Source organism: Pteronotus mesoamericanus, unplaced genomic scaffold, assembly GCF_021234165.1.
Source record: "Pteronotus mesoamericanus isolate MK-2021 breed Mesoamerican mustached bat unplaced genomic scaffold, CSHL_Meso_final scaffold_125, whole genome shotgun sequence".
In the NCBI taxonomy this organism is placed as follows: Eukaryota; Metazoa; Chordata; class Mammalia; order Chiroptera; family Mormoopidae; genus Pteronotus; species Pteronotus mesoamericanus.
The window spans coordinates 665,137-678,438 of NW_026555304.1; the positions used below are offsets into that span (position 1 = coordinate 665,137).

Sequence of the window (13,302 nt, forward strand, 5' to 3'; positions counted from 1 at the left end):
TCAGATATCCACTAACTTCCCTCAAGTCTTCCCTCAAAACCTCTCTTCAAATGCTGTAACCTACTCCTATCTGACCCACTCCCACACACTTGCCAAATTCCCTTACCCTAGTTTATTTTTTTTCATAGCATTTACTTCCTAATATAGAATTTACTTATTCATTATGTTTATTGACTTTCTCTTCTCAAAAGTAACTTCCAAAGACATGACTGTTTTGTTCACTGATATAGCCCAAGTGCCTAGAATACTGCCTGGCACATTATAGGTGCTAAGTAAATATCTGTTGAATTAATAAAGAAAATTTAAGTTTACTAGTATTTTCTTAACACAATTAATCTAAAAGTTAATAAACAACTATTCTGTAATTAATAAATCATTACATGCAAACAGTGCTGAAGTTTCTGATAAAGAAGTGTGAAATTCTATAATTTAGACTTCATTGATCTGGCACTGAATCCTCTTCCTTTAAACAGGGCCACTAAGTATGGTTAAGTAGGTTGTAAAATAAATAAAAATATCAGGTAGGGAAACAATAGAGGCCAAAATTCATTTGGCTAAGACCACACAGAAATGGGGTAGTCCTTTCTAACATGCACAAAGGCAATGCCAGCATCCCCTGTTTTTAAACACCCAAACTGTAAAATATTAATAATGTTTTAAATAAAATCCTTCCAAAACATATTAGATATTTCCTGAAAAAATAATTGTGCTTTGCGCTGGCCAGTGTGGCCCAGTTGGTTGGAGTGACATTTGGTAGACATGATGGTTCTATTCCTGGTTGGAGCACATACCCACATTGTTGGATCAGTCCCCAGTTGGGATGCATACAAAAAGGTGATCGATCAATGTTTCTCTCTCACATCGATGCTTCTTTCTCTCACAATTAAAAAAAAAAATCATCCCTGATTGGTATGGCTCAGTGGATTGTGTGCCAGCCTGCGAACCGGAAGGTTGCTGGTTCAATTCCCAGTCAGGGTACATGCCTAGGTTGAAGGCCAGATCCCGTTGGGGGTGTGCAGAAGGCAAGTGATCAATGTATCTCTCACATGTAGATGTTTCTCTTCCTCTTTTTCTCCCTCTCTCCCTCCCTCCTCTCTAAAAATAAATAAATAAACTCTTAAAAAAAAAAATCAAAGGTTTAAATGTGAAACAAAAATAAAAATTCCAGAAGAAAACACAGGTAAATATTTGTACGAATTTATAGCAAATAGACTAAAGCCAGAAATCATAATTTAAAAGTATAGTTTTTAAATTAAAAAAAGAATCATAAAAGTACTGCTTTAAAATATAAAATTTTGATTTGATAAAAGTAAAAGGGTTGTAAGATAAAAACTGAAAATATGGGAAACACATTTCCAACTCATGACAGGAAAAGGATTAATGTCTATACAGACAGGAAAAAGATCAGTGATTAGGCCTGGGAATATCATTTTGATTACTATAAAACTACAGTAAGTCTCACCAATTCAAATAAATGCAATTACTTCCCTAAAAGTGGTATGTCTATTATTAGAGTGAGGCTGAAAAGAGTTTGGATCATTAAAATCATACCCTGTTGAATATTTATTTATTTGCAAATAAACAAGTATATATGAATGCAAATATTAACTCTACCCTCTGATTCATTATAAATTCTAACCCATAAGATTAAAATAAAGTATATCTATTTGTAAAGAGAGTAAATTCTTTATGAATAGAGCATCTTAAAAAATCTTTTTTAAAATTTTTTAAATCATGTTTATTCTATTACAGTTGTCTCAATTTTTCCCCCTTTGCCTTCCTCCACCCATCCCACCCCATGAAAAAATCTTAAATACATGTTTTAAGGTAGAAAAAGACTTACCATCCAAAATTTTATGAAGTACTGTAAAACTGTTGTAGCCACAAAAAGGCAATATAATAGGGAATACAATAAAAACAGCAGGAAGAATTTGTAATTAGAAAATCCCACACAGTTATTCACCCTAGAAAAATACAGAAGGTCACATTGTAAAAATAAAGATAAATCCATCAACTCACAGAAACAAAAACTAGCACGTTTGCCAGGGATTGCAGGGGGAGGTGGGTAGAGGTTGTTTAATACGGACAGAGTTTTGCATGATGAAAAAACTCTGAAGACTATTTGCACAATGTGAACATACTTAACACTACTGGACACTAGAAACGGTTAAGGTGGCAAACTGCATGGTTTTCTTTTTTACCACATCAATAGTAATAAATAAGACATTTCAAAAGCCTTAATTATTATTTAGAAATGGGTCATTTGGGAAGTATGGAGCATGTCTTAATTGTGGCTATGTGTTTTTAATAAATTCTTTAAGGAATTTGGAATTTTAATGTTAATTCTTAATATATAATTATTTGGGTAAATAACATCAGATAATACTTTTAGAGGTTAACATTTAATATAAACAATGTACATACATATTATGTACTTGTACATATACATATATAAATAGATCAATCTTTGTTGTATATGAATAATTAAATTGCACTTGAAAATTTAGGATGCTGAGGTGTATAAATCACTACAAATTCTCTCCTTCCCCTCTCCCCACCCCAATATGCACCTTCCTCTATTTTTATACATACCAAGGACAGTGATGATCCATCTTAAGAATACATCTAAAAAACAAATAAGCATAAGAAAATCCATGTAGACTATTATCCTAATTCTAATTGCTGTAATTTTCCTTAAATTTTTCTTTTTACAAATACATCTTGGAAAAACCAACCCAATAAACACTAAATTAGAGAAAATTTCTGATTATTTCCACCAACATTTTCATAGGTAAGAGGTAACCATTTTTTTACATCAGGAATTCAGCTGAGCATAGCCAGTTGCCTTGGACCACATCAAATGACATTTTAATATATGGATATGGCACATAAGAGCACTTGGTGCATTAGCTAGTCCAACTCACAAATCAGCTAAAGGAAATAAAGTGAAATACAGACGATCTCTATTTTAAACATGTACAAGTCCTAAAAATAAAATTTTAGAAGCAACTACGTTAAAATATCAACACTGATGGGTTTATAGATGGTTATTTTTTCTACATATTTTATAAAATTCTACCCCATGGATAAATACTACTGTACTTTTATAATCAGAAAAAAAACTCGAAATTTGCCTCCCCACTAGTATATGCAACCTATGTATTTATGACGTCGGACCACAGATCACCTCAAATAACATAATAAATGAGTAAACTAATACCTAGAAGGTTAAAAAGCTTATATAACTCAAGTTCAAGGATTAACTGGGATACCCAAACTAGGGACCTTTCCTTCCACACACTACCTTCTTGCAAGAACTCAAGGAATAAAACCTTTCAAGTTTTTCTGGGAACAATGTTATAGATGGAAATTGAAAAAATGTTTTTGCGTGTGGTTTGTTAGGTTTTAATATTAACATTAATAATAAAAAACAAGAAAATAGTCATTTTGGTCTTTTTAATCCAGAAAATAAAGTTATCCTTAAGGGGGTTATTAGTTGCTCATCAATGTTATATTAAGCATAAACATAGAAAATATATTTAAAGAAAATTCCATCAACCAGTATAGGAACTGTTACAAAGAGTACTCCAAATATATTCTAGCTTGTGGAAATATTTATGTTAGCCCACATGTGTAGCAAATAATGGGAGAAGATGAAGTGTTTTTTGCTAAGTATAAAGCATATAAAATGTTTCTTCCCCTTTTTTTCTCCTGTCACCAATTTCCAATGCTGGGGTTAAAGGGAAGCAAATGAAGGGAACACTTACATGTCACATGCTGAGCAATGATGCGCACGGTCAGGTTTAATCAACTGACATCTTTCACAATACCTGATGGCTATATTTAAGAATTAAAAGGAAGTTGTTGAAGGATGTACAAGTTCAGTGAATTTGACTATAAAATTTGCTTTCATTTCTTGTAGAAACAACTCTGGCGAAATTAACAACCAGTCATTGTTTGATACTAATTCTCCCACTGACTGGCTGGGTGACACTGGATTAGTAACTTACTTTCTAAATGCCTCAGTTTCTTTTTCTGTAAATGCAAATTATACCAAGTATAATGAACTATTTTTCAGATTAAAATGAAACCTTCTAGAACATAATCAGATTCTCAATAAGCAGTAATCATAATAAAATTATTATTTCTAATAAAATATAAAGTCAGATTCTATGATGGGAAAAGACAGTGAGAGAGAGAAAACCAGGGATATTAAAAAGTGTACAAACAGCTATAATGGAGAACACCCAGGAATAGATTTACTCCACAGATATCTCCCAATACCTGCTTAGAGAAACACTGACTTAGAGACCATGGGAGAACTCCTGGCTACCAGAGGCTTAGATAAAGTTAATGAGGTGAGATGGACATTGATAACTAAAAGGTAATGACTTGAAGTCTACGAGGTAGAAATCTGAGATGTTTCGAGAAGACTCTCTAAATCACTGCTCATTAAAAATGAATAGAAGCTGAATAGATGTGGACAGTGAATTAAAACTTTAAACTGGATTTAAAAAGAAGAAAATAATCATTCCAGGCAGAGAGAAAGACAAAAAAACAAAGTGGAGAAGGACAACATGTTAGCAGAGTTGACACAGGGAAACAGTGTGGGACAAAGCTAGAGATAACTGCTGGCTGAATCAAGGCTGGAGGGGAGAAGGTTTATAAAGACACATTTTGTTTCCTGAATAGATTAATGATATGTCCACGTGGCTTGAAAAAGCACAAAGAGGAATTCAGGGAGAAGGCCCCACCCTGGTACTCAGGCCCCCAGCTCCTCTCTGTGAAGGCAGCTCTACTACTTTCAATATCTCTGGTCTATAAAATGTTGACTTTCTGTAACATGTGTTCTGTAATTTTATTCTTTAAAGATGAATGTGTAGTGCTTCTATAGTAAGAAAAAAGAAACAAAAAGCCCTAGCATCTGGGATTCTAAGCAGTAGAAATTCAGTATAAAAAGGTTCTCCAGAGCAGGACCTGCCAGCAGTCAGAATGTAAGGCACAAGTCCCAGACGTGGCCACTGCACGGGACCTGCAATGCGGGTCACTGCAACCCACGTTTACATCTCTAAAATGGGGACAGGTGCAGCACCCATCTCAGAGTTGTTCTGAGGGCTAAACAATCACCAGTAAAGTGCTTGGCATGATTCTAGTGTAGTATTCAATATATGTAGGGTATTGTTCAGATTAGAGGATAGCTATTATAAATAATGAAAAGTAGTAAAGCTTAAAGGGTAAAGGTTTTACATTGTGCCTCCTAACTCTTTAGGGCACATATACTGCAATGAAAATGAGACGCTCTTGCTATAAATAGGTTATTTGAAAAATTGCTCAAAATTTGGTGTATAATCTCAGGGCTTCATAAATTCTCTGAAATCTTAGACCCTGTTAAAAACATCTAATCTGCAGAACTATAACTACTAACAATTATTGTAAACCAGACCTTTCATAATTAAATATAAAAAAGGATTATTTTAAATTAGCTATCATTTACTGACAATTTATTACATACAAAGATCTATAGTAAGTGCTTATCTCATGTACAAATCTCATTTAGTACTTCCACTAACCCAGAGAGGCAGATATTATTATCCTCATTTTAAAATGAGGAAACTAGGGCTTAGAAAGTTTAAGTGACTCTCATTGTATTAGTAATGGAAAATTTGGGGTCTGATCTGAAATCCATGTTTTCATTCCATACAGCAATATACCAGGTTATGCAAAAAGGATAGCAATATATGCATAAAAAAATTAAAAACTTGGTCAAATATACCCTCCAAAAATCTTGTGAAAACTTTAAACTTTTTAAACTCAAAATGTGTCTGTAACTATACAAAAATAAAGTACTTTTATTTCCCCTTGAAGTTGACAAGCACGGTGGGCTCTGAAGCCAGAATACTTCAATTTAAACCTGTTTTTTCACATATATCTGTCTGACCTTGAAAAAGTTATTGAGTACTTAAGCCTTTTGGTGTCTCCGTTTCCTATTCTGTAAAGTGGAGGCAACAGTATCACCCTCACAAGATTGTTGTAAAGTTTAAATGAGTCATGTGTGCAAAGCATTTAGAACAGAATAGTTGTTAGTTATTACTATTAGCTAGTAGTTGCACAAATTAATGTTATATAAAATATAATTTAAAACAATTTCCTGTCTTTAAATGATCAGTTTATTGACTCATAGTTTCACCCCTATCATAAGGCTCTATCCTTGAGGAAAGGAAGCTGCTTCTGTACTCACACATCTCTCAGTGGGACAGCGGGAGGCAGTGGGACAGTGGACCTACCAATAGCTTCAGGACCATACAAACCTAAGTTCAAATTCTGGCTCTCTGATACTACCTTTATAACCCTAAACAAGTTTTTTTGCCACTTCGTGTCTTACCTCTCTCCCTTTCAAGTGAGCACATTCTTGATTTTTAAAAAATTGCTTGGTGATGACACACAATATTAAAATTCAAACCCAAATTTCCAAATGATAGTTTACTAAGAATAACTGAAACTTTTAGTTATAAAGATGAAGTTGGAAAAAAAAGAATGTGAAAAGAGAAGAGATTCACATTAAAAAGAGCCTCTTAAAAAAATCTGTTTCAATATCTGTACACATCTATGCCTCACCTAAAATACCACAGAAGATACAAAAACAGGGAAATCTTGTTCCTGCCCCATGTTATTTGTAGAATCACAATATCCATTTAATAGTCAAATCATGTAAATATATCTTGGCAAGGGTGACCATATTATAAAAATTATCTGAGTAGGAAAGCTTAAGATTAGTTTTTCTTACTCCTTGAGCCTGAGGTAGTGTAGATAGGTAAGTTCCTGGCTGTTCTTCTCAAAATTTCTTGTTGTCGTTCTTGGCTGAATTCTTTTTCATAACGTTCTCTTTCAGAGTTGGACAAGTAGAACTATAAAAGCAGAAATAACTATTAATCCTTTTTAATCCCATAATTATGAATTATCATGCTCACAAAAACAAAGTTTATCCAGAACAGAAAACCCAAAATTTTCTTTACAAAGGCAAAACTTTTCTTCAAATTTCTTTAAGATAAATCAAGTACATTTTAATAAAATTTATACCTTTGACACATTAAAAAATATTTGTCTACTTAATGATAACAAAGAACATGAACTAAATATTTTTGCATAGTTTTTTTACAGAGATAATTCCGCCAACAAAAAGGTAATGAAGGAGGTACTAGCTAAAATTTTGGTGTTTAAAAGTTAGTGTCAAGAGATTTTTAATTTTTGGAAAAATATCTGAAGATTCACTTGCTTTGGCTAAAAGACTAAATCACAAACCTTGGCGTCCCACTATTTCCTGCCCAAATGTCCCAATGAGGTCAACATCATTCTTTTACTACTCTGTTTTAGCATTTAAAAAGCTAACCAAATAGAAGTACTGTCTCCATAATTGTTAAGGACATCAAGGCAAACACAGGATCTTTTTCTCAAGCAGAGACTCTATTAGGGAGTTGTTTCTAATTTTCATTTAAGTTTTTATTCCCCAGCTATAACCTGCCTGTAGTTCATCTCTTACATAGCACTTTCCCTACAAAGGACTTCAGTTGTTCTTTTCATGTCATCCTAGCACCTTAAGGGACCCGTTTTATGATTCTATTCCATATAACCAGGAGCTTTATTTCTATCAGTCTTTCTTTCACAAAAGTTTTTTATAACTAAAAATGGCTTGAGACTTGCTTTTGATTATGCTTTATATTTTAACAATACTGTTCCTCAATTTTTATTTATGTATACAGTTTTGCTTGAAAAGGCCTAAGGAATCATGACTGGAATTTTATCTTTTTATATTTACATATTTTGGTCTGCCTGTTAGGTCAAATACCAAAACTCCCCGCACTCTTTAAATTTTTTTTTTTTTTTTTTGATCCTAACCTGAGAATACGCCCACTGATTTTAGGAAGAGATGAAGGAAGGGAGAGAGCCAGAAACATCAATGTGAGACAGAAACATCAATTGGTTGCCTTCCGTATGTGTCCTGACTGGAGATCGAACCTGCTATCTAGGTTGCGCTACAACTAGGAATTGAATTCATGACCTTTTGGTTCTCAGGACGCTCCCACTGAGCCATACTGGCCAGGGCTAAAACTCCCCATACTCTAGATGCCTCATCATCAATAACATTATTAGCTTATCAATGTAGCCTATTCTAAGTAAGGCATTAGCTTGGCATAAGAAAGAGCTGTGGTTGGGAAAACTGGTCACAATAGGCTCAGGTTACTGTCTGAGACTGCACAATTACTGGCAGAGCTGATATTAAATTCAAGTCCTTTGAGTTCTTCTCTAGCATGTTTCCCCTGGTACTACTGATGTAAAATAAATTCCTTTGCTTTTCATAGACCATTGCTGTAGCCAGACCAAAACACCACAATGTACAAAGTGGAAGAATCTGTAGAGATTACCTGTCCTGGCTCCCACAATCCAATCTTGATGGTACTAGCAATCCCAAATTACTTATGAAAAACAAAAAGTTACACAGACAAAGAGGACAGAAAGAAGTCAGAGAGGTTTCCCCTGATCTTACAGTTGAGACTTAAGGTCACTTTAATTTCAGACAAGCAGGAAGCTTCAGACCCCATTTGTAAGATCTAGCCCCTATTGAATTTTTCAACTACAGAAATACTTACCTACTTTGCAAGATGGCCTGTTCTCTTAAAAGGAATTGTAACTTATCATAAAGTTCTTCCCTGAAAGTCTATGTCTCTGAAACAGTCATAAGTAGAGAATAAAGATCTTATGGTATGACTGAGACAGAGAGGGACCTAGGTTTGGGACACCATATGGCCAGAAGGAAATCCAGATTTCAAAAACATCACCATCCCTTTTCTCCCCACTCAGAAAAACAGAAGTGCACCTATATTTATCTCCCATCTAACTGCGGATCAATAAACTAGCACTCTCATGTGCAGCTGATCAAGGTTTGACTGCTATTCCACCTTCCTGGGATGGCGGTAATAAACAGTTCGACATCTTGGCCCTCTCAGTCCTGGGGGAAACATGGCTGTTAAACAACCTGACAGAAAGAAGTAGATAGACACTGAAATAGAAAATTCCACAAGCCCACCTTTTTCAAAAAGTACGTCTTTTCAGATAAGCCCATTCTGTTCCCAGCTTATAAAAGCAGCCAAGCAGGGCCCAGTTTAAAGGACCTTTCCTTTCCTCCTTACTTCCTCTCTTGCGCTCCAGCATAAGCTTAAGAAAATCTGGTGTGGGGGGCTTCTGGTCAAGATGGCAAAGCAGGTAATCGATGTACTCATCTCCTCCCACAAACACATCAAAATCACAACTAAAATACAGAACTATCATTCAGAACCTCCTGAAACCTAACTAAACGTTTAGTCCTACAACTACAGGTATGAGAAAGAAGCCACTACAAGGCTGGTAAAAAAGGTAAAAACGCAGAACTGACTGGTCACACACCCATGTGTGACAGTTAAAAGTCACAAAGCGTATCTTGTCTGCGGAGGTCTCTCCTGTAGCCAGGCAGCATGGGATCTGGCCACTTATATAGAGAGGCAACATGGGATGTTGCCTCTCTATATAAGCATAGCACAAAGATCTGTGGGGAAAGAAAGAGGTTTTTATTAACAGGGTTCCCAATTTGAGGGGGCTAGGAGCCTTCCTGCTTTGAGCTGACTGAGCCAACCTCTCCCACAAAGCATGAAAACCAGCCACCCTCAGGAAGATTAATGTCCAAATCCTTGTCCAGAAGTTCCCGTTATTACTTATCTGTAGTCCAAGGTTGTTACTCAAATGGGTCTACATCTCTATAGCTCCAGGCTTCCTCTCTCTTTGGAGCCAGAGTGGCCATCAACTCACAGCAGCTTGCTCTCTCTCAGGGTCTGGGGTGCGCTGCCAGGACACTCCAGAGGATTGTTCAGGGGAAGCTCCACCCATGAGGAACTTCCTAGCTCATGCGTCCATGTGCTAATCTCAGGGTGAGAGAGAGCAGAAGGAGTCCAAGACCTGTGGGCCATGCTACAATGGGTCGTAGGGTCCTAAGGCTGGAGCCCAGGAAAGGACTCATCCCAGTATGGGACCCTGCCTCCTGGAGCTGACTTCCAAACATGCAAGGCATAAGCCCTGAGCACTCTCCAACCAGCAGTATGAAGCAAGCAAGAGAGCCCAAGAAGCCAAAAGACCAAGAGGCCCAGAGGCCCAGAGCCAAGAGTGAGCTTCTGCCGGCCTCCTGTTTAAAAGTCCTCTCCCCAAATCCCAGGCACACACCAGCGGGAGTGCCCAGCTTTTTAACCAATGAGAACTAGTGTCAGCCATATTTGCCTTTGCCCCTCTTTTGGCCAAATGTTTAGCAAGGGGGCAAAGTCTTGAACCATGCGTACTATGTACAAGCACCCTTCTGATGAGTCATGAGCCACGTATCTGCCTTGGAGAATCTCCCTCCAGAAAGCGACCTGCTTTTAATCTTCAATTCCACCTTGGGGTTTTTCTCCCTCCCTTCTACAGTGATTTGGCCTGACTACTCACTTTGTTACACCCTGAGGAGCAAGAGGTCCCAATCCCACAGTATGCCCCCCCTAGAATAGGGTTCCAGTGCCATGAAGAGCACTCCCGACAGCTACTGGCTGTAAAAATCAGCAGAGATGGTGGCTGAGTGAGGCTGAGGACTCGTGGTGTCCCAGGTGTTCCTCTTAAAGGATCTGTTCATGAACTTGCTGATGATCTCACTCGCCCTGAGCTCCAGTGCTGAGACAACACTTGAAAAGTTTCATATGGGGACACAGAGGGAGGGACTGAATTGTCTGGCTTCAGTATGAGGGCTAGAGGGGCAGCTTTCCCCCAGAAATGCTGGCAGAGGCCACTGTTCCTTTGCTGACCCCTCCCCACATAGAAGCAGTAGGCGGGCACCATATCTGAGTCTCCATTAACATAGCTCACACTGTTCTCCCCACCCTGCTGATTCCTAGAGATGCCTTCCCCCTCAAATTGTGGGCTCACCTAAATCAGTTCCTGTAGTTTTTTCATACACACAGCCTATCTTGGCTCATGCTTCAGACTTTCCTAATATCTCTCAAACAAGCAGCATCAGGCCCGTGTACCCATACCTCTTGCTGTGACCTCAGGCTTGGCACTAACAGCTGCCACCACTCCCAGCACAAGTAGCAGACAGTCCTGCAGGTCTTATCCAGTGGACCTGGGATTCAGGACACAGGCCACTGAACTGGACCTGCACTTCCTGAGTTGACCCATAGTTAGCGCACCTGCCGGACAGCTTCAGATCATGCCAAAACACAATACAACCACCTCCACAGGCAACATATGCACAGGGTAGACTCAGTGGGCGCCAGAGCCCCCTGAAGTGAGTTCTGTTCCATGGGGTCAACTGCTACACAACAGATCCTCCACAATCATCACAGCCATTCCTGGAAGCCAATTGGCATGGGAATAAATCCTTTCCTTTGACAAGTCCACAACAATCAAGGTTCAACTACAAAAGGTGGGTGCACACAGCTCACATTAGCACTCAGCTCCAATGACCAGGAAAGCTGTGTCAATAGGCCCTACAGGACACTTAACCATAATATATACGGCTACCCTACCAAGACTGAGATACAGCAACTCTACCTAATTCAAAAACAGGGAGGAAGCCAAAATGAGGAGACAAAGAAACACAGCCCAAATATATGAACACAATACAATTCAAGAAAACAGAACTAAACAAAATGGAGACAAGCAATCCACTAGATGCAGAATTCAAAACACTGGTTGTAAGGATGCTCAATTCTTTCTCCCTGCCTTCCCCTCTCTCTAAAAATAAATAAAGAAAATTTAAAAGAAAGAAGTGGTGCATACATGCAATGTAATATTACTCAGTCATAAAAAGAATGAAATCCTGCCATCTGCAACAACATTGATGGATCTAGAGGAAATTGTGCTGAGTGGAACAAGTCAGACAGAAGAAGACAAATGTAAGATAATTTCACTTATATGTGGAATCTAAAAAACAAAACAAACAAGCAGAATAGAAACAGACTCATAGATAGAACATTTTGATGGTTGCCAGTTGAAGGTGGGTTGAGGGGATGAGTGAAAAAAGTGAAGGGATTAAGATGTACAAATCGGTAGTTACAGGATAGTCACGGGGATGTAAATACAGCATAGGGAATATAGTCAATAATATTATAATAACTCTGTACGGTACCAGGTGTGTACTAGATTTATTGGGGTGATCATTTCATAAGTATCTAATCACTAGGTTGTATATCTTAAACTAATATGATATTGTAATAAAAATTTAAAAAATAATTTAAAAAAATCTGAGTGGCCCTGGCGAGGTAGCTCAGTTAGAGCATCATCCTGATATGCCAAGGTTACTGGTTCACCTCCAGTCAAGGCACATACAAGAAGCAACCAATAAATGCATTAATAAGTACAGCAACAAATCGATGTTTCTCTCTCTCCCTCCTTTCCTGCCTTCCTCCCTTGCTCTAAAATCAATTTTAAAAAATCCTATCTGTCTGGAAATTTTCCTGGGATTTCCTTTTTTTTTTTTCTTTCAAGAAACATATTTTCTTTTTGGAAAGAAGACACTTAGTCATGGAAGATGTCTACCAGCTCTTCATATGTTGCCTCCTCCTCACCATTCATTCATTCATGCATTTAGCAATCTGTCCATTATATACTAGGTCTGATTCTAGGTTATGAGGACGTAGCAATAAACAACAAAGGTCTTGCCCTGTCTGGTGTGATTTGGTTGGGTGCCATCTTGCAAAGTGAAAGGTGTCTGGTTTCATTCCCAGTCAGGGCACATGCCTGGGTTGCAGGTTCGGTCCCCACTTGGGGCATGTGCCAGAGGCAGCCAAATGATGTTTCTTTCTCACATCAATGTTTCTCTCCCCTACTTTCTCCCTCCTTTCCCCCTCTCTAAAAATAAATAAAATCTTAAAAAAAAAAAATCTGCTTAATTGTCACTTCTTCAGAGAAGACTCCTTTGATCATACTACCTAAAATGGCTTTTTATTATAATAGCTTTGTTATGCTCTACCAAATGAAGTTCTTTTTCTAAATTTATCACAATTTATAATAATTTGTTTACTTATCATCTGCCTCTCCCTTTAAATGTAAAGACCCTATCTTGTCTTGCTTTTTAATTCCCACAGCCTACCAGTCTGACAAATAGTACATATACTCAGTAATTATTTGCTGACTGAAAGAAGGAAAATACCCACATTTATAACTTAACTTTTCCTAAAAATATAGTTTTTGCTTTTTAGACCCACTTCATTCCCCTAGATTTTGATTCCTAATTGTTGCTCTAACCTTTGA

General features: G+C 37.4%; 1 protein-coding gene across 3 annotated transcripts in view; it reads right to left on the minus strand.

The window, feature by feature from the left end:
- Positions 1-13,302, minus strand: part of ZDHHC20 (zinc finger DHHC-type palmitoyltransferase 20) — an 80,415-nt gene that overhangs the window by 39,496 nt on the left and 27,617 nt on the right. For all 3 annotated transcript variants that reach the window (XM_054587987.1, XM_054587986.1, XM_054587985.1), the window contains exons 4-7: positions 6,785-6,905; positions 3,768-3,837; positions 2,593-2,625; positions 1,844-1,964 (exon numbers count right to left, since the gene is read on the minus strand). In XM_054587987.1, the coding sequence (XP_054443962.1) occupies positions 1,844-1,964; positions 2,593-2,625; positions 3,768-3,837; positions 6,785-6,905 (345 nt within the window). The remainder of the gene's footprint in view (positions 1-1,843; positions 1,965-2,592; positions 2,626-3,767; positions 3,838-6,784; positions 6,906-13,302) is intronic.